We start from the raw sequence: 20,744 nt of genomic DNA on the forward strand, positions 1-20,744 counted from the left end.
ACATTTCTTTAAGAAGCACATCATGTATGTATGTATATGTATGTCTGTGTATCTTTTTTTATGTTTCTCATTTTAGGGTTATCTGATATTTTTTAATGATTATATTTAGGTTATGCATCCCTGGCCAGAAATACTGCATAATTGGTGTGTCCTTCTCAAGCTGTCATATCCAGCAGCACACACAGTGTCCGTCGTCCACCCCTCTCAGTGATGTTAATTTCGGCCACCCTGTCAGTGTGTTAGATGTATGGAATTTGAAATGCCCATTAGATCTGCAGGTGGAGCTGTCCAGCACAGTGTTAGTTATGTGAGACTAGCGTTCAAGGGAGGGGTCCAGGCTGGAAATGTGCATTTGGGAGCCATCAGCACATTGGTGTTATTTAAAGCCATGGGACTGGATGAGGTAATGAGTGTGCACAGAGTACAGGAGTGACCTGATTTAAGAATGGGGACGATGAAGAACTAGCAAAGGAAATGGGAGAGACAGAACAACCAGAGGAGTAGGCGTCCTGCAGGCTGAGCGAAGAAGGCATTACAAGAAGGAATGAGGGATTGGTTGACAGATGCTAAGTCAAGCAAGGGAAACACCAAGAATAGAATAGAGTCTTAGAATATTATTAGGATGGTGACCTTGATAAGAGCCACCTTAGGGAGTGATGGGAGCTGATATGATACAGAATAAGAGCAGATGCAGTAGAAGACAGCAAGTATAGCCTCTTGAGGAGTTTTGCTGTAAAGGGAATGGCCAGTAGATGGAAGCAGAATTGTTGGGGTTTTTTTCTTCTTTTTATCTTGGGAAGAACTGGAGCATGTTTATGTATGGATGGAATGATCTAGAAGGTAAAAAATTGAGATGAGAGAGGAGAGGCTCTAAAGAGTATGAGAGAGTTGGGACCTAGTGCAGAAGGGAAAGGGTTGGAAAAGCAGAGGTAGGAGCTCATCAGTTGTAGGAGGAAAGGCTGAGAGAGGAGGGTCACAGAGGCCAGTGTATGAACAGGTGGGAGCTGGGGGACGTTCCCTTCAAGGTGCTTTTATTATCTTAACAGGACATCTGTCATCAGCTGAGAATAAGGATAGGGAGGCGGTGTTGGAGGTTTAAGAATACAAGGAAAGCTGTGAAGCAGCTATCTAGTCCAGCAGGAGGTGGAGTGCACTAATGGAACAGGAGGGCTCTGGGAGTGGGAAAGTGAGGCCAGCCTAGCATGGCTGCAGGTCTGCTGCAGGAGTGGGGCACAGAGCAGGTGAGCAGTTAGATTTACCAGGCTTCATGAGTAAAATGAAGCAAGAGGAGCAAGGGAATTAAAGCAAGGACCAGGTTAAAATGATGGCCCTTGAATCTGAACTACTTTGGGAAGGAAGTGAGGACATGTAGGGGCTGAGAGATGGTGAAAGGTAATAGAACCAGTAGATGATGCATCCTGGTGGGAGGAAGGTGGGGGCCCTGGAGAGAGGCTGGACAGATAGGAGGGGGTGTTTGGTCAGTGGGATGCTTGAAATTGAGACTTAGAAGGGTTGCAGTTGGTGAAGACAGGGTCTGGGGTGTGAACTTCGGAGTAAATGTCTAAGGTCCAGTTGGAGGACAGGATCATTAAACTGAACCATTCTCTCCAATTTCTTATTATAGCAGTCCTTTCTTTTAATTTCTCAAAGTGTTCTCCTGTTTCTTTAATCCTCGTTCAAAACTTTGCTTTTGTTTTGTGGATGTGACATCTTACATCTTTCTGAGGATATTAATTAGATTGCTGTTCCCTGAATTATCTTCCCTTGATGGGTCACTTTTCTGTTTATCTTAGTCTCTCCTTGCAAGGTTTCTTTAAATACCAGATGCTTGGTTGCTTATTCATGTTTATTCAGGAGGCAATTTAAAGTTGCTTGGAATGTGTAGGTTGGGGCAGCAGGGAGCAGGTGCCAGAGTGTGTGGAGCTTTGCTTCAGGCTACTGGTGCCCATGTGGAAGTGCCTTAGCTCTTCCCACTTTACTCAGTTTCTCTGAGGAATCCTTTGTTTGTTTTTGACTGGAGAGTAGCCCCCTAGGCATTCTTCGTGTTTTGGAGGAAACAACATATTGACCACTCTGTGGTATATTTTCAGTTTGTCCCCCTGTGTCCAGCCCCACACATCATCCTGAGGTCTTCTGTTAGACCTGACATTGCTAAGGTCTGAGTGTCCCTGGGCTTCTCCAGGGCGGAGGCTCCTTCCCAGCTGCCCTCTCCGTGCACTGCCTGGCACAGGGCCTCCGCTCTTAAGCCACATCAGTCACTTTTGCTGTTGAGCTGCATCAGTCTTCTGTCACTTTTGACATTACTGAAATTTAATTTCTTTTCTGTTGTTCTTTTTGTTTTTGTGAGGTTCTAACACATGTACCCCTCTCCATCCACGGCCATTTTAATGGTATTTTAGAAGGTTGAGGCTATAGATGTGTGTGCTCAGACTACAAAAAAAACACAAGGAGAAATGGCATTGCTTTTCCTGTATTTTGAAGTATTTTTTGGTTCACCATATTTGCAGAGAACAGATATAAAATATTACGTTTTCTATGATCACTTCTCAGTATGAATGAAAGGTAGTTTAACTTATTGTTCTTTCAGGTAAGTAGAATTATTACAGGTTCCAGATGGAGAAACTGAGGCATTGAGCATTTTGATGTTGGTCTAGTGGCCTGGAGTAGGGTTGAACATATTGACTGCACAAAGGAACTTTTTTTCTTTCTCTTATCATTGCTGCAAGAGGGTTTTGATCATATTGCTTAGTAACATAAGAGATGTTTCAGTGTTTTATTCCAAGCGTTTTACTTTGTACCGAAAGGTTAATGATACTGACCTACCTCTCCAGTGGTATTATGAAACTTAATGCTTGGAAAGGGCTTGGAGATTTGGGAATGAAAAGCACAGGTTTTTGCCTAGAGTAATTATCTTATACATGTGAGCTTAAAGAGATTGTTTAAAAAAGTGATAACCCATCTCTGTATTCAAAAACAGTTTTATCAAAATGAAGATGACTTCCATTTATAACACTTAATTTTGGGGGTACATTTGTGTAAAGCCAAGGGAAATTCAACTTTTGAGATCTCAATTGTTAGAATAAAAAATCAGCTTCCAAAAATAATGGTCCGTTGATATCAGAGGTAATGACATAGCACAAATTTGTAATAATGGTTTTCTGTTGCAGTTGATGTTTTTTCTTCTTACTGACCAATGAGTGTTTTCTTTTAAAATGAGAATAATGCTGAAAACTGTTTTTTCTGTTTTCTTTTATTTGCAAAGTTAGAAAAGGAGTTCATGCTTTACTGAATAATAAGAAAGACTGTTACACAGTTTGTGGCAAGGCTGTTGTAACCAGTTGGAATCTAAGTTATTTGCTTTATTTTTATAATCAGTATTTTCTTTTCTGAAATTTTATTTTTAGTTAGGTGTTTGATTTGTAATATCTGCTGTTCTAAAGACTTAAATGTCACCCAGATAGGATAAAATAGAACAGTAAGGATTATGATATTTCATGACAGTTGAGCAGGATGTATGAATCCCCCACATACTAATCTTATTTCTGATTTTTTTGTTTTTATCTCTTTAGAGTTATAGATAGTAGTATGAAAAACTTCAAAGCATTTTTTCGGTGGCTCTATGTGGGTAAGTTAATTGAGTAAAGCATTTTTATTTTAACACTTTAAAAAAACTATAGGAATATTATCTTAGACTGTTTCAATAAATCCAGTACAATTCAAATACTTTGAGAGAACTATATAATGATCCCTGTTGTACCTTTCACCTAGCTTCAGCAGTTATCAACACATGGCCAGTCTTACTTCATTCATACACCCACCTCCCCACAGAAATATTTATTTATTTTTATTAGTATTTAATAAATATACATATTTTTGGAGTACTCATGATAATTTAATACATTCATATAATTTGTAAAGATCAAATCAGTATAATTGGGATATGTATCACCTTAAACATTTTTCCTTGTGCTAGAAACATTCCTCACAGAACTGTTAAGCTAACTTGTAGTCTGTGTTATCCCTGTCGCTCACCGATAGTTCACATTTTTTTACTTTGTAATGTCTCCTTAGGTTAAAATAACATTTAAAAAAATTTTTGTAAGTATCAGGCACTGTTAGGTGCTAGATTTTAAAAGTAAAAAAGAAAAAAAAAAATAAGTCTCTGTCCTTGGGTAGCTTATCTTCCGTTTGATTATTTGGTCTTCTGTCTTTAGATCTCTACTGTCCACTGTGGTAGCCGCTAGCCACATGTGGCTATTTAAGTAGACTGAAATCCTATAAAACTGTGTATTTGGTTCTTTAGCCATACTGTCCACATTTGAGGTTTTCAGCAGCCACAAATGGTTAGTGGCCGCATAGAAGTAGAACATTTCCATTACCACTTCTATTGTGTATTGATGTTCCAGCTAAACAGAATGCACACCACTTATAGCCTGTCTTTGTGTCTTCACAATCTCTTTGCATTTGGGCAGGTAGTTAGTAAGTATTTGTTGACTTGGTATTAAATGTTTTGTATTCACTCTACAGTATATGCATATTTTATTTAGGTCCATTTATATTGCTATTTTTGTGAACTCTCAATATCCTTAAAATAATCCAGCATATATTTCCCTCCAACAAATGCAAAATTTAGTGTTAATGTAATTTATCTCACACTTGTTGAAACTCTAAAGAGTAAAATAGAATGAAAATTACCTGTAATGTGCTAATATCCTTTAAACAATGTCCAGATCTTCCATTCTAATATTGTAAAAACAGACTATATTTTTCAACCTAACATAATTGCTTTTGTTTAAAAACTGGATGTGATCTGCATATGTTGATACTTGAAATTTTTTTGATATTTCTGAAAACTGTACCAATACTAACCAGAATGAGGAACCAGAGAGCTTATCAGGCTGGCCTATTTAAGATCCATGTTGTTAATTAGAATAAATTACAATATTAAAACTGAATGAGACCTTAAAAGACTTTTTTTTTGCAGAGGTAGTTTGGTTTTACTTATAATTATTGGAGGTAATTTAGGCAGTGTCTATCCTTACTACACATTCTAACTGTAGTAAGAATCAGGATTATCCTTACTACACATTCTAACTGTAGTAAGAATCAGGATTCTAACTGTAGTAAGAATCAGAACTGTAGCAATGTGGTAATTTTATTCAGGATTAGAAGAGAAATGACTTACTGCTCGGTCCTTCTCATTAGAGCAGGACATTATAGAAAGCACACTGGATTGGAGAAGTGGAGATCTACTTGTAATCCTGGCCCTGTCCCCAGTAGATACCTGTATAACCTTGGTTTTCTTCTTTGTAAAATGTAATCTCCATGAAGGCAGGGGTATCTTTTATACTGATATATTGCTAGCACTTAGGGTATGCTCAATAAGTAGTTTTTTTGGATGGATAGGAATGAGTGGAACTAGATTTTAGCACCCCTTTCAGATAACTTAGATGTTTAAATTAATTAAAAACAGTTACATATTTGCAAAAGTACTTATGACTTGCTTGTTACTGACCAAATGCAAGTAAGAACCATGTTCAAATACCATGCAGAAGCACATGAAACATACTTTGTCTTGACTTAAGTAGAACATAATACAAAACACATAGTACTGATGAGGACAATCCTATGAAAGGACAAAGAGAGTCAACCACAGATACTAGATCAAAGAAAAATACATAAATATACTGTAAGTGCATAGCAGAAAAGACTAAGGGAAATAAACAGATTTCTTTGGTATCGTAAGGCTTTGGAAGAAAGAATGGCTTGCAGATTTTAAGAGCAGAAACATCACCAGGTTAAAAGGAGGGATCCTTACACACGTAGTCTTAGCACAGACAGCAGTTAGATTTGTCTGGAGTGGCAACAGGTTGAATTGAAGAAGAAAAAGAATAGTTTAGAATGGTTAGTCCAACAATTTTCAACCTGAAAATATGAATCAAATTTAAGTTCTGGCACCCTTTAGTTTTTGGAAGAAAAATGTTTTTGTTGGTGAAAAGCTGTGTAAAATTGAAGATTTAGTTCAGTCAAACACTTTGTCTTTGAAATGTATTTATAATTAAAATTATGTTTCTAGTTTGCTTTTAAAGATAGTTTTTTAACTTTGTATTTCCAGCAATGTTGAGAATGACAGAAGACCACGTGCTTCCCGAGCTGAATAAGGTAGTATGTACTAGTGCATTTTCACAGCATTCACGTTGTCCTGCTTGAACTCAGCTGTGCTGGTTATTTTGGTACTCTTATTCAGTTATTAGTTAACAGAATGTCAGGATGTAGACGTTAGATCCCTTAAGCACCACCTTTTTAAAAAAGAAATTTGCATGTTTTGTGTATTGTTTCATCTCATAGAATACCTTTATTATGAGTATCTAAATTTATAGTTTTCATGTTTGGATAAGGTTTATAATCCATGTAAGACAGCATCATTGTATTCCTTACTTTGACTTCCTTAAATTTTAAATGCTTCTTATTTTCCTTGGAAATCAGGTGCTTAGATATTAGCCCCTGTGTTGATGTCTGGTAAGCAACAGTTTCTTTCTAAAGAAAGAAAGGAAGGATTCCTGTAAGGACTGTGACAAGCGGCGATGAAATCTCCTTCCAGGGAAGTCTTATGGAATAGGGCAGAATTTCCACTTGATTCCTGCAGCTCACTCTTCTTCACCCCTGCTGAAACTGTTGATAGGTTAGGTGGTTTTGAGCCTGAAAAAATGGACAGCATTAAAATTAGCCTCGTGAACTGATGAGAAAGGGATCCTCCACTCTCTACAACTCGTTTGCTAAGTCGATCTTTTGCACTGTGGGTGACTGGCCTTGCAAACCAGGAAAGTTTCACAATAGTTGTTTTTCTGACATCACTGTTAGCTTTATTTTGGGAGTGAAATATGTCAGTTGTTGGAAGGGATCCTAAGGTATAATTTTCTGAGGGCTGAAGAACTAAATTGGGATAAATTCAGGTCATTGCAAGAAGCAGGAGCCTACACTGAAGCAGACAGCACTGTTTGCCTGCAGCCCTTAACTAAGGGTGACACATCTTATCTGGGGTCCAGTTCCCATTCCCAAAGGAGGGACCTCAGCACATGTGGTCTTAGCACAAGGCCTGAAACAATAAACAATCTTAGGTTATAAAGAGTTTTGTAGCTGTTGGATTAACTGATTGGAAGATGAGTTCACATGTTTGATTACATTCTCGGAACCCTAGGCGTTCATATTTTCACAGTCGCATAATCTATATTTCTTTGAAAGAACTTTGCCAGTTTTCCCATGGCTTTTAGTAGATAGTAAAAATGTCACATTTATAATTATGTATCATTTCTTCTATTGAGCAGCTTTCTTTTATCTTGATTTTTCTTTTTGTTCCTTTTGTTGATAGATGACTCAGAAAGATATCACATTTGTTGCTGAATTTCTTACTGAACATTTCAATGAGGTAAGAAGTTGATATTTCTGTAATAGTTTTAAAAAAAATTACAGTAAACCTAGATAATAACAAGACATAATTAAATTTAACCCAATTTAATTGAAGCCCATAGCAATTACTTTTTTTAAACTGTTGAACTAATTATGTTTATAAACATAGTCAATAAACCAGACTTTTGTTTGTGTGTCTTATAATCTATAAAAGAAAATAATAAGTGCCACTCACAGCTCTCTTGAAAAGGAAGGTTTTGGGTTTAAATTTAAGATATTTTTCTTCATGAGTTGACTTAAGAATTAAACTATGTTTATTTTTTTCCAGGCTCCAGACCTTTATAATCGAAAAGGAAAATACTTTAATGTTGAAAGAGTTGGTCAGGTATGGGCTTTGAACTCATTTTAAAACCTTAGCAGTGTTCATCTTTGTTATCCAAAGTTTCTGGAAAGAATTACAATACCAAGTAATACAGGAGCTCTGCCCTTTTAGTAAAATTAACAAAGAGCAGCAGTTTTTAAACATTTTGATCTGAGAACCCTTTTACATTCTTAAAAATTATTGAGGACTAAAAATACAAAAATTAGCTGGGTATGGTGGTGGGCACCTGTAATCCCAGCTACTTGGGAGGCTGAGGCAGGAAAATCACTTGAACCCCGGAGACAGAGGTTTCAGTGAGCCGAGATCGAGCCACTGCACTTCACTCAGGGCGACAGAACAAGACTCTGTCTCTAAAAAGAAAAAAAAAAAATTATTGAGTACTAGAAAAGAGCTTTTGTTTATGTGAGTTGTTATTTATTGCTGATAGGCATTATTAGGTATTAAAAATTAAACATAATAAAAGATTATTCCTTAATTCACTCAAAAATAGAATATACCAGCCAGGCATTGTGGCTCACGCCTGTAATCCTAGCTACTCGGGAGGCCAAGGCATGAGAATTGCTTGAACCCAGGAGGCGGAGGTTGCAGTGAGCCAAGATTGCATCACTGCACTCCAGTCTGGGCAACAGAGGGAGATTCAGTCTCAAAAGAAAAAGAAGAACAAAAAAAGAATATACCCATTACTATTACATGTTAATATAAATATTTTTAGTGAAAATGATATTTTACAAAATAATTTAGTTAAGAGTGGTAATGTTTCATATTGCAAACCTCTTTGATGTCCAGCCTAATAGAAAACAGGTGGATTCTCATATCTGCTGCTACATTCAGTCTGTTTCGATATGTTGTTTCTATAGTACCAGTGTATATGAAAAAAGTCTGGCCTCACACAGGTGTGTATTTGAAAAGGGAGAAGTATTTTATAGCTTTTTCAGATAATTGTGACTTTGCTTTATTATATCAAATGTGGACAAGTGATAATATCTTAAAGGTTTGTTTCAGTGTGGAATCTAAAATTGCATTAGTGAACGTTTTTTACATTAAAATTCATTCATCTCCCTTGCACTTTGAACGGATCTTTTGTCCATGCATAATTTTGTAACATCCTGCTTTGGTCATTTGGGAAGTATTGGTTCCCTGAGTCATCCAGCTGTTCTAAATGCTGCCACCTTTTATCAAACTATAAGGTAGATATCATTAATAGCACCACCAATTTAATCAGAAAAGTCTTTGTGTTGTGAAGCACACAGGGGCAGATGCAGGTTTTCCAAAAAAAAAAATTTTTTTTTTTTTTCGAGACAGGGTATTTCCTCTGAGTAGTACAGTGGTGCAGTCACAGCTCACTGCAGCCTCCACCTCTCAGACTCGCCTCTTGTAGCTGGGGCTACAAGCACACACCACCGTGCCTGGCTAATTTTTGTCTTTATTTTGTGAAGACCCGCCATGTTGCCCAGGCTGGTCTTGAGCTCCTGGGCTCAAGTGATACACCTGCCATGGCCTCCTAAAGTGCGGGCATTACAGGCATGAACTACCGTGCCCGGCCTATTTTTGCTTTTAACGTAAGTGCTTTTCCTCAAGATAACCATCATGTTTTGTATAGCAAAAGTGCCTATGTATAACTCTCAATTCTGTCACACAGAATATTAAAGATTTGTACTCAAGGGTTGAAAATAAAGTTAATAATTTGATGACTTCGTTAAAGATAAATGAAACTATGAGTATGTGACAGAAAAAGAAAACAGTGATTGCTGGTATGATTTGGGACTACTACCTTGACTCTTGGCTGAGACACTTACAGTTTTCCCCACCATCAGTGCAAATGTTAGCACAGTGTAAAGGGCAGGTGACATCTACATTATTATAAAACTAGTATTGACTTTGTAGATCCCCAAAAGCATCTTGGGGATTCCCAGGGGCTTGTGGACCTCACTTGAAGAACAACTGCCGTAGAGTATATTGACAGTATATTGACAATTGATACTTATGAAACTAATTTATAACTTGCATATATAAAATTAAAATATGCTCATGAAAAAGAAACACAATTTAAGTTCGATTTGTGGTCTCTACATCTACAACGTAATAATCTTTTAATACTTTGCAGTTTGTTTAGTTGCTTGACTAAACAAACTACAAACTGTTCAGCAGTTTCTTTAATTTTTAAGATAGTAGCTAGCTAACATTTATGGAGGAGTTAATTCTGCCACATACACATAGCAGATTTTGGCTACCTCACTTAGAATAATAGTAATGCACTTTCAGAGGACTTGGCAATAAAACAAAGTAACTTATTAAGTTAAAAAAGTGTTAAAGTAAACAGATTTTAGACCCTAATTCTTTGATTTACTAAACTTAACTTTTTTTTGTCTTTTACTTTTTTTCTTTTTCCATTTTCCCTTCCAGGTATGAATAAACTTAAATTTCTAATTCTGTATTTCTAGTACTTGAAAGATGAAGATGATGATCTTGTGTCACCCCCTAACACAGAAGGAAACCAGTGGTATGACTTTCTTCAAAATAGCAGCCACCTTAAAGGTATTTCATGAACCAACCAGATTTTGGCCATTTTTGTTTTTATTTAAGACTAGGTCTTGAATAGTTCTGCTAACAGTTTTGCTGAAAACTTGCTGAACACTTATCTAAGTTTATTAGACTTATTTTTATTTGATTATAAGAACAGCAAAATAACCAATAGTGTATGACATCACCATGATAGATAGAAGACACTCTGAAGTTAACAACGCTGTAGCAAGATTGCTTATTCCTAAGTGTTCTTATATAAGTGTTTTGCACCCTGTAAAAAATAGGATTTTGAGGGGAAACTATAGAGCCAAATAGTGAGAAAAATCTTTTTTGCCAATTCCAATTTATTATCTTCTAAAAGCACAGGGATGCTCAACTGCATTCTCCTCGGGTTGTAGTTTTGTGTGCATGTGTACTTATTATACCTTTCGTTTTCTAGAATGTCAGAATGTTAATACAGTAAAGCTATCCAGCATTATTAGGGATGCAGCACATAATAGCAACCATTAAATATGCCAGCACATCTTACCATTTTAGATGAAAATATTTTAAAGCTCGTATTTCCTTGATGTCTGAAAGAATAATCTAACCAGATTTAGCAGTTGCTTAGATCTTTAAGGTAGTGGGTGCTTAGTCTAACTAAACATTTATGGGGTGCTTAGTCTGCCATATACACACAATACCTGCTTTAATTCTCACAAGATTCTATGGGTAGGTACTTGGTATCCCCATTTACCAATGAGGAAACAGAAGGTTAGAGAAGCCCAGGATCACACAAGCTGGTTAGTGATGGAGTTAGGATTCTGTTAATGTGAAAGCCTGAGGTTTTAACTAGACTGGCAGTACAGGTTGAGCATCTTAATCCAAAAATCCGAAATCTGAAAATGCTCCAAAATCTAAAACTTTTTGAGCACCGACATGACACCACTAGTGGAAAATTCCACACCTGACCTCATATGATGGGTCCCAGTCAAAATGCAGTCAAGACTTTGTTTCAGTGTTCCCCTTCCTGTGTCCACGTGTTCTTATTGTTCAGTTCCCACCTATGAGTGAGAACATGCAGTGTTTGGTTTTTTTGTCCTTGCGATAGTTTGCTGAGAATGATGGTTTCCAGCTTCATCCATGTCCCTACAAGGACATGAACTCATCATTTTTTATGGCTGCATAGTATTCCATGGTGTATATGTGCCACATTTTCTTAATTCAGTCTATCGTTGTTGGACATTTGGGTTGGTTCCAAGTCTTTGCTATTGTGAATAGTTCCGCAATAAACATACGTGTGCATGTGTCTTTATAGCAGCATGATTTATAATCCTTTGGGTATATACCTGGTAATGGGATGGCTGGGTCAAATGGTATTTCTAGTTCTAAATCCCTGGGGTGGGGGGAAGGGGGAGGGATAGCATTAGGAGATATACCTAATGCTAAATGATGAGTTAATGGGTGCAGCACACCAACATGGCACATGTATACATATGTAACAAACCTGCACATTGTGCACATGTACCCTAAAACTTAAAGTATAATAATAATAAAATTAAAAAAAAAAAAGAATAAGTAAAAGTATTATGAGGCTTGGTCAAAAAAAAAAAAAAGACTGTTTCAAGCACAGAATTATTAAGTATATTGTATAAGATGTACATGAAACATAAATGAATTTCCTGTTTAGACTTGAGTTCCATCCCCAAGATATCTCATTATGTATATGCAAATATTCCAAATTCCAAAAAAATCCCAAACACTTCCGGACCCAAGCATTTTGGGTAAGTGAAACTCAACCTATAGCAATTTCTGCCACTTCTGTTTGGTTGCTGCTTCTATGAATGAATGAATGAGGGAGAGAATTATTTGATGCCAAGAACTTGGCATATAGTCCAAATTCTTTTTCAAGGCAGAACCTATTTTGTATTGCCAGAGAGTCTTGAGGTCAGTAAGGAGATGCATTGGTGCAAGTTGGCTATTGAATGGAGGGAAGATAAAGGTACGGGAGATGCTACTCATTTACTATATTTAATCAGGATGCCCAGGGAATAAGGCAGAATGTCTGGGGAGGGTCAGTGGCAGTGCTTCAAGAGTAGTGGCACCTGGACCCTATTGCTGTTTTGGCTATTATTGATCCAGGGAACTTTGCCAGGCTAAAAATAGGTCTTACCCTCTTTTGTTTGCCCCACATCTTACGTGTCTGAATAAGAAGAAAGGCCTGATCTTAGCTACAGACCTAATGGAACTCACTATTGAGTTCCATAATGAATTCTAGTGAGGAAATATCAGTGAAACTGTTTTCTTACACTGCAAAAATCAAGTGCTAAATACTTGATCTGTGTACTTTCTTTAGGGTACATGGGTCAGTATTGTGTGATGGGTAAAATTTGGTGCTCTGGAAGCTGGATTGTCTGGGTTGGAATCTGCTCTACTACTTTGTAGTAACACGGCTGAGAGCAAGTTGCCTAACCTCTCTGTGCCATAGTTTCTCATCTGTAAAATGAAGATGGTAATAATGCCTCCCTCAAAAAACTGGTGTGGAGATTAAATGAATTAATCTACATAAGCACTTAGACTAATGCCTGGCACTTAGCACAGAAGCAGTCTGTAGGTTAGTGTCTGAGCAGTTTTTACCCAGTGTTTCTGACAACAAAATGAGAGAAATTTTTTTCCTCCTGACACCAACCAATTTTGACACCAACGGGGTGTCTTGCAATTCAATTCTGACACTAATTACAGATGGTTAGTGCAGACCTCACAGGATAAGGACGCAGTCCCACAAGACTGCCCTCGCGTCAAATGTCAGGTCTCTAGGTCCCCACATCTCTTGGGTAGCCATGCTTGTTGTCTGACTTGGCTGTAAGGTTAAGGTCAAGAGTTCCCAGAACGTTCCTCCCTTTCAGGTTGGATAATTTTGCTAGAATGGCTCACAAAACTCAGGGAAACATAATTTTTGTTCACCAGTGTGTTGTAAAGAATATGACTCAGGAACAGCCACACAGAAGTGCTATATCAGGCAGGGTATGGAGAGAAAGGTGCAGAGCTTCCATGCTCTCCCAGCACCCGGACATATTCACCACCCAGAAAGTTCTCTGAACCTCATTGTCCCAGTGTATTTACGGAGGTTTCATTATGTAGACATGATTGATGAAGTCATTGGCCATTGGTGATTGAACTCAACCTCCAAGCCCCTCTCTCCTCCCTGGAGGCTGGCGGGTGGAGCTGAAGCTTCCAAACTTCTAATCAAGGCTTCGTCTTTTTGGTGGCCAGCCCCTATCCTAAAGCTATCTAGGTGCCAGCCAAGAGTTGCCTCATTAAAACAAAAGATGGTAGTCCTAGCACTTTGGGAGGGTGAGGTGGGCGGATCACTGGAGATCAGGAGTTCAAGACCTGACCAACATAGTGATACCCTGTCTCTACTAAAAATTAGCTGGGTGTGGTGGTATGCACCTGTAGTCCTGTTACTCGGGAGGCTGAGGCAGGAGAATCGCTTGAATCTGGGAGGGAGAGGTTGCAATGAGCTGAGATTGCACCAGTGCACTCCAAGCTGGGCAACAGAACGAGACGCTGTCTTTAAAAAAAGAAAAAAAGAAAAAAAAAAAAAAAAAAAGATGTTCCTGTCACCTTTATCACTCAGGAAATTCCAAGGGTTTTGGAAGCTCTGTTCTAGGAAGTAGAAACAAAGATCAGTGTTTTTCTGTGATACCATTGCATCTGTCACCCTGAGAACTTAAAATGTTAATGTGATTATAGTTCATTTTATCCAGCATGGCTTTATCTAAGGGAGGGCCTACAAAGCACAGTGGAAGAGGGTGGGCATTAGAGTCAGACTTGGGTTTGATTGATAGATCTAGATACTTAGTTATTTTCACACTGGGCAATTGCCTAAACCTGTTAAGCTTCATTTTTTTTTTCATCTGTAAATTGGAGAATATGGTGTTTACTTCATATGGCTATTGTAAGCAATAAAAAAAAAGATATTTTAAACACCTAGCATAGCAGGTGTTAGTGCTAAATTATATATTACTTTCTCCTGATAAAGTAACCTTTTAAAAAGTAAAGAACTTATTTATATAGAGCTAGTTTCCAGTCTCTTGTTTTAGAGACTTAAAAAACAGTACTGGACTGCTGTTGTCGTTTCACTGTGGCAAAGAATAGAAGAATAAACTTTATTTCATCATATATTTGATGGTTCCCAAATCATTCCTTTCTTCTTATAGCCAGCAGAAACCTACAGTTGGATTTTGGTGAGTCTAAGTTTGTAGTAAGTGAGATTGTTTTTAGTGAGCTGTCAGTGGGGGTTGATGAAAGGCAGAATACCATGGTCATTTTAATGAGGTTGTGTGAAAGTCCAATGAAGTGGTCAGTGAAAATTCTACTTCGAGATAAACTGCAGACTGGCTCTAACAGTAGATTATTTTCTTCTGATTATAAGTTTGCTATAGCTTCTTTTATTTTTGTTTCTGTTTTTGTTTGAAACCAGAAAGTCCTTTGCTGTTTCCTTATTATCCTCGAAAATCATTGCATTTTGTGAAAAGGCGGATGGAGAATATTATTGATCAGTGTTTGCAAAAGCCAGCAGTAAGTTTGAAAGAAATGCATGTCTTTGTGTAGGAGCAATAGTGTCTACAGTATGTGGCTCACTTATGTAAATGATCTTAATTTTTAGAATGAACTATGAAAATGTTGATATTCAACTGTTTTTGATTAACAAAAGTAACAATTTCATATGGTTCAACCTAATACTCCAACTTAAAGTTTCTTACACGTGTGTGTGTGTGTGTATAAAGATTACTAAAGGTGTTGGCATCTTGAGTATTTTATTTGTTCCCAGAAGAAATTCATTGTAAACAGTCTTAGTTACAGAGCTGATGTGTCTCTGTTTACTACTGAAGGATGTGAATGAATGGTTGTTATGAGACCAGAGGGAGGTGGTCTTAAACCTGCCATGTGCTTAGCACCAAGGTCCTTTTCAGCTCAGAATTTTCTCTTTTACCTTACTGTTACAATTGTCATTAAAGTTTCTTATGTACAAGATTTGATGATATAGGCGATTTTTTTACTACATTCGAACAGTGATGGTCAGTCACTTTCTGTAGAGTATCTGTGTGCATATTAATGCTCTAATTATATTTTAAAATCTTATTTTATATAGGATGTAATTGGAAAATCGATGAATCAAGCAATCTGTATTCCATTGTATAGAGATACCAGAAGGTAATTCTGTTTACCTATTGGGTGGTGTAATTCAGCAGCCAATTTAAATTTTTCTCATTTCTTTTTCCCTTTTATTTTAGCGAGGATTCTATACGTAGATTGTTCAAATTTCCTTTTCTGTAAGTATGTATTTCTTCCCTATCTTGAGTGAACAATACAATTTTGTTTTATCCATCAATAGTTAAAAAATATTATGACAATTTTTTTTCTTAGGTGGAATAATAAAACTTCAAATCTACATTATCTTCTTTTTACTATTCTAGAAGATTCACTTTATAAAATGTGCATCTTAAGGAGACATACTGATATTTCTCAGTAAGTATTAATCTGAAGTTTGAATCAAAGAGATAAGATTTTATTATTTGTAAGAATGAAGCATACAGCCTTCCAGCATTTCAGATTTTAAACTACTTTGTGACTTTTAGATGTGTCATTTAATTGTTAGTTTTCATGTCATTAAAAGGGTAACACTGAATTAGGAAGTTATATGATCTTGTTCTAGATTATTTAATTTTTATTGGCATATAATCATTGTAGGACTTTTTTTTTTTAGAGTTAGGGAAAATATGACAGCTCAGGATATTATACCTCATTTTTTAGAGGTTAAAAACTTCTGAAAAGCTAAAAGTTAAATAAGTTTTAACTTTTTAGAAGTTAAAAACTTCTGAAAGTGGCTGCCTTATAGAAATGATTTTTGCCTAGGGTTAAGTATGCTTTTCATTAAACAAGAGGCCTTGCCTAACAGAGACTTACTTTGAAATTGAAAGTAGAAGTTCTGAAAAATAAATCATATTTAAAATGCCATTGGTATCTTAAAAATGGTTTTAAATCTGAATTTGAAGAAAATGTTGAGACCAAGATGTAACCAAAAAGAAATAATTTGGTTATTTCTATTCCAAATGTCTTTGGTGACTGTGTGATTTTAAATTAAATTGGTTTATCTAGGCGTTTAAACCAGTTCTCAGTGTTCTAAAGAAGTAAATGTACTGACCCTGACAATCATGTTCTTTTAAGCATTTAGATTATTGACTATCCAGGTTGTTCCATAAAGTCTCTTTTTTTCCCCCTTCTTTCTTGAAGATCTGTGAGTAATGGACTAATTGCTATTAAATTTGGGAGCTTTACATATGCCACAACGGAAAAAGTCAGAAGAAGGTAAGTCTTGAATCTTGTTTGGATGAAATGTAGATACGTGTGATATGTGTATATGTTTAGGAATAGGGTCAGACTCAGTTGCGGCGATAATATAGGTAAAAAGGCTTTGCCACTTCCCACATCAAGGGCAGGATTCTTTGTGTATTTGTACATAGAGAATGATTTGACTTGTGGTTGAATAGAACCTTACTGCCCCGCAGTTTATGTCATGTGGTTTCCTGTAATTAACACTCCTGAGCTCCCTGTTAGCAAAGAAAGTAATGTGGTTCCCATGGGCAGATGGCCTGCAGGGCTGAAGTTCTTGTTATGACCAAAAAAAATTATGAGGTGATGCCATTCTCAGTGATGGGAGATTTTCTTAGGATTCAAAATGGTAACAGTACCTAAGCCATCCCTGAGGCTTCGCAAGGGAAAGAGTGACAATCATAGGCTGATCTTTTTCTCACTTTTTTCCTCACATAAAATAAGTTTTTTTATGATAAAGTCTTTGGAGTTGCTGTGCCTGTTTTTCATGTGTATTATCTTATTTTTATTTCTCAGTCTAGTCAACTCTGCTGAATGTGTATATAAGGTGTCATTCATAGCATTTCCATAGGCTTAAGGCCTAACCATTGATGGCCAGGGGCTTTCTAGAACTGAAACAACTTCACAGATTTTTGGGGGTCATGATTACCCATTTTTAAGATTTGGTTATATATGTGAATAATCAGTACAAAAAGTAACTGATTTTAATACAAACCAATGGTATATTTTAAATGTTATTGTACAGAATGTCACTTAACTTTTAAATTTTTTTCTGCTTGCTGCCAGTATAACATGCATACAATATTTTCTCAGAAGTCATGATCATCTTTGATATAACAAAACTTATTTTAATTCTAGCATCTACAGTTGTTTAGATGCACAGTTTTATGATGATGAAACTGTAACAGTAGTTCTTAAAGACACTGTAGGACGTGAAGGAAGAGATAGACTCTTGGTCCAGCTGCCTTTGTCTTTAGTATATAACAGTGAAGATTCTGCAGAATATCAGTTCACTGGGACTTATTCTACAAGGTAACTAGTAAAATTGTCTTTCTGATATTACAGTTAAATATTTTTTTAATGCACATTATAAATTCCAACCTTTTAGGTATGCTAGATAATGGTTATTTCATTACTAGGGATAACCACAGAGGTAGCTGAGCAGAAATGCTCCAATTTTTCATACAAAATATGCTGGCCTTAATAGCTTTTTTCGTCCCTTTGCTTTACTAGTAAATCAGGAAGTATTTGCTGGAATCAAGGTGGGAAATTATTTGGAGTGGAGAATGGGACTTCTTTTAGTTACATTTTTAAGGATAGCATTAACCCTAGTTGGTTGGAATTAGTTATTTTTGATTTGCCTTCAGTATTTTCCTTCCAGAATTAAGACCTCAGTACCCATGTAGGAAGTACACTGTCAGTTCCAAGAGATGGCTTTAATTGACAGAGACTTAAGTAAGCAGATCTCTAATTTAAAAATGTATCCATTTGCTTTCTTTGAAAGGGAGTCAGAAACCTTGCTAAGATGATATTCTGCCTATTTGGAATTACAGTATTTCTTTTCTTTTTTTTTTTTGAAACAGGGCCTCTCTCTGTCACCCAGGTTGGAGTGCAGTGACGCAATCATAGCTCACTGCAGCCTCCAACTCATGGGCTCAAGTGACCCTCCTGCCTCAACCTCTCATAGCTGGGACTATAGGCATGTGCCACCTTGCCTGGCTAATTTTATTTTTTTACAGAGATGGAGTCTCACTATGTTGCCCAGGCTGGCCTTGAACTCCTGGACTCAAGCAATCCTCCCACCTTGGCCTCGCAAAGTGCTGAGATTCCAGGCATGGGCCACTGTGCCTAGCCAGAATATAGAATATGGAACTTTTATAGAATATTATATCACAGCTTTTTTTCTAACGCAACAGTTGCTAGAATTATATTGGAAATAGAAGTATGAGTAGAAGTCAAAACCATAATTGACCCTAACACCACCTGTAGTAAACTAGGGAGGAGAAGATCCCCTTTTCATTCCTGAGTTGGTTTTTTTTCCCTCTTTAGGCTAGATGAACAGTGTAGTGCTATTCCCACCCGTACCATGCATTTCGAGAAGCACTGGAGATTACTGGAAAGTATGAAAGCACAGTATGTTGCTGGGAATGGTTTTCGAAAAGTGTCCTGTGTGGTAAGTGTTTAGAGGTCGTTCAGCAACTAAGAAATTACAAGAAGTAATGTTGCTTCTTTGGAACCTTCATCAAATACATGGTATATAAGGTCCTTTTGTGCAAATATTTTTACTGTAATTTATAGCTTGTATTGATTATGATCATGTGGTGGCCTTAGCTATTTAGTTCTCTTGTTCTGATAAAGCTTACTAAGTAGTTAATAATAATACTAGATTTTAATCTCACGAAATTGCCACTGTTGTTATGTGGAGATCTTTTTATACAAAATGAAGGCTGAATTTATTGATTTTGTTGTAAATTGATGGGAATATAACTTTCCTATAAAACCATTCTTTGATTCAGACTTCTGATTTCTAATTCTTTATATATGATAAGCCATTAACTTAAAAATGCTTTTATGGCCTTTTTTTTTTTTAGTTAAGCTCAAATCTTCGTCATGTGAGAGTATTTGAAATGGACATAGATGATGAATGGGAGCTCGATGAGTCTTCAGATGAAGAGGAGGAGGCCAGTAATAAGCCTGTAAAAATAAAGGAAGAAGTGTTGTCGGAGTCAGAGGCAGAGAACCAACAAGCTGGTGCTGCTGCTTTAGCTCCAGAGATAGTCATTAAAGTGGAAAAACTTGACCCTGAGCTAGACTCGTAATCTAGCTTGCCATTATTGTGTGTGTAATTATGGCCAAAAGGACATAGGAGATGGACTAAGATGTCTTGGACCACCTTTAATTTTCTTTGTGTAACAAAGAAATAAACAGTAAATTTTATTTTTTCATATTCTGCTTCATCTTCTCTTAGTGATGTAGTCACTATGATAGACTTTATTTTTTCTGAGATTTCTCTTTAATGCTATGTGCAGAACTAGTGTTTAAAGAAAACAGGGCCAGGCATGGTGGCTCATGCCGGTAATCTCAGCACTTTGGGAGTCTGAGGTGGGTGGCTCACTTGAAGTCAGGAGTTCAAGACCAGCCTGGCCAACATGGCAAAACCCCGTCTCTACTAAAAATACAAAAATGAGCTGGGCATGGTGCATGCCCCTATAATTACAGCCACTTGGGAGGCTGAGGCATGAGAATCACTTGAATCTGGGAGCCAGAGGTTTCAGTGGGCTGAGATTGCACCATTGTACTCCATCCAGCCTGGGTGATGGAGTGAGACTCTGTCTCAAAAAAGAAAGAAAGAAAGTGAACAAATTGAATATGAAGAAAAAGTCTAATCTTTTCTGTCAGAAGGGTAGGTATCAGGAATTGTTCCTGTATCACTGAAATAGTCACTCATCACTGGAAATTTTAATGCATTTAGTATTTTAAAACTATAGACAACATTCCTATTTTTCCATCTCCCCTTCTAGTTCATTTTGGGTCTCCAGAATGATTTTAAAATTATGTTTTCAGAATATATTATACTGATTTACTGAAATGCTAAGCCAAAGGATGGATCCTGTCTTTTATGGTTTAAATAACATAAATACTGCTTGATGCCTACATGGTTATCTTTTCTCATTCTGTCCCTGCATTTGAGCTCTGAGTTATTTGAATCAGCAGTGCTTAGATGTGCCCTTTTGCCTGTTCAGACTTGGTTAAGGACATGTAGTAGCTGTCTGTTTGGTTGACTCCTTGAGAGTGTGAGAAATATGGGTCAACTAAATGTTATCTGGCATTAGTGCAGATAAGCTACTGTTGATTTCCTAATGCTCATTCATTCCTAAAGTACAATAGTATTCTCGTGTGACTTTCAAAGAAATTAATTTAATATATGAATTCCACTATCACTTCATTGATAATCACTTTTTAAAGCTTAAATATCTTTAGGCAGGAGGATATATTATAACCAGGTGAATGGGTAACTGCAGGTTTGCTGTGTCATTTGTCTATTTAATAGGTA

The 20,744-nt window shown here is 36.8% G+C and overlaps 1 protein-coding gene across 5 annotated transcripts in view; it reads left to right on the top strand.

The window, feature by feature from the left end:
- Positions 1–19,635, top strand: part of ANAPC4 (anaphase promoting complex subunit 4) — a 42,495-nt gene extending 22,860 nt beyond the window's left edge. For 3 of the 5 annotated variants that reach the window (XM_054485021.2, XM_063663577.1, XM_054485024.2), the window contains 13 exons: positions 3,570–3,625; positions 6,116–6,165; positions 7,370–7,426; positions 7,736–7,792; positions 10,231–10,324; positions 14,778–14,875; positions 15,450–15,511; positions 15,592–15,630; positions 15,725–15,826; positions 16,592–16,666; positions 17,549–17,722; positions 18,740–18,863; positions 19,282–19,635. In XM_054485021.2, the coding sequence (XP_054340996.2) occupies positions 3,570–3,625; positions 6,116–6,165; positions 7,370–7,426; positions 7,736–7,792; positions 10,231–10,324; positions 14,778–14,875; positions 15,450–15,511; positions 15,592–15,630; positions 15,725–15,826; positions 16,592–16,666; positions 17,549–17,722; positions 18,740–18,863; positions 19,282–19,509 (1,216 nt within the window). In that variant the 3' untranslated portion in view covers positions 19,510–19,635. The remainder of the gene's footprint in view (positions 1–3,569; positions 3,626–6,115; positions 6,166–7,369; positions 7,427–7,735; positions 7,793–10,230; positions 10,325–14,777; positions 14,876–15,449; positions 15,512–15,591; positions 15,631–15,724; positions 15,827–16,591; positions 16,667–17,548; positions 17,723–18,739; positions 18,864–19,281) is intronic. The other 2 variants (XM_054485023.2, XM_063663578.1) reach the window with 1 other exon arrangement.
- The last annotated feature ends 1,109 nt before the right edge of the window (positions 19,636–20,744 follow it).

Source organism: Pongo pygmaeus, chromosome 3, assembly GCF_028885625.2.
Source record: "Pongo pygmaeus isolate AG05252 chromosome 3, NHGRI_mPonPyg2-v2.0_pri, whole genome shotgun sequence".
NCBI classification, from domain to species: Eukaryota; Metazoa; Chordata; class Mammalia; order Primates; family Hominidae; genus Pongo; species Pongo pygmaeus.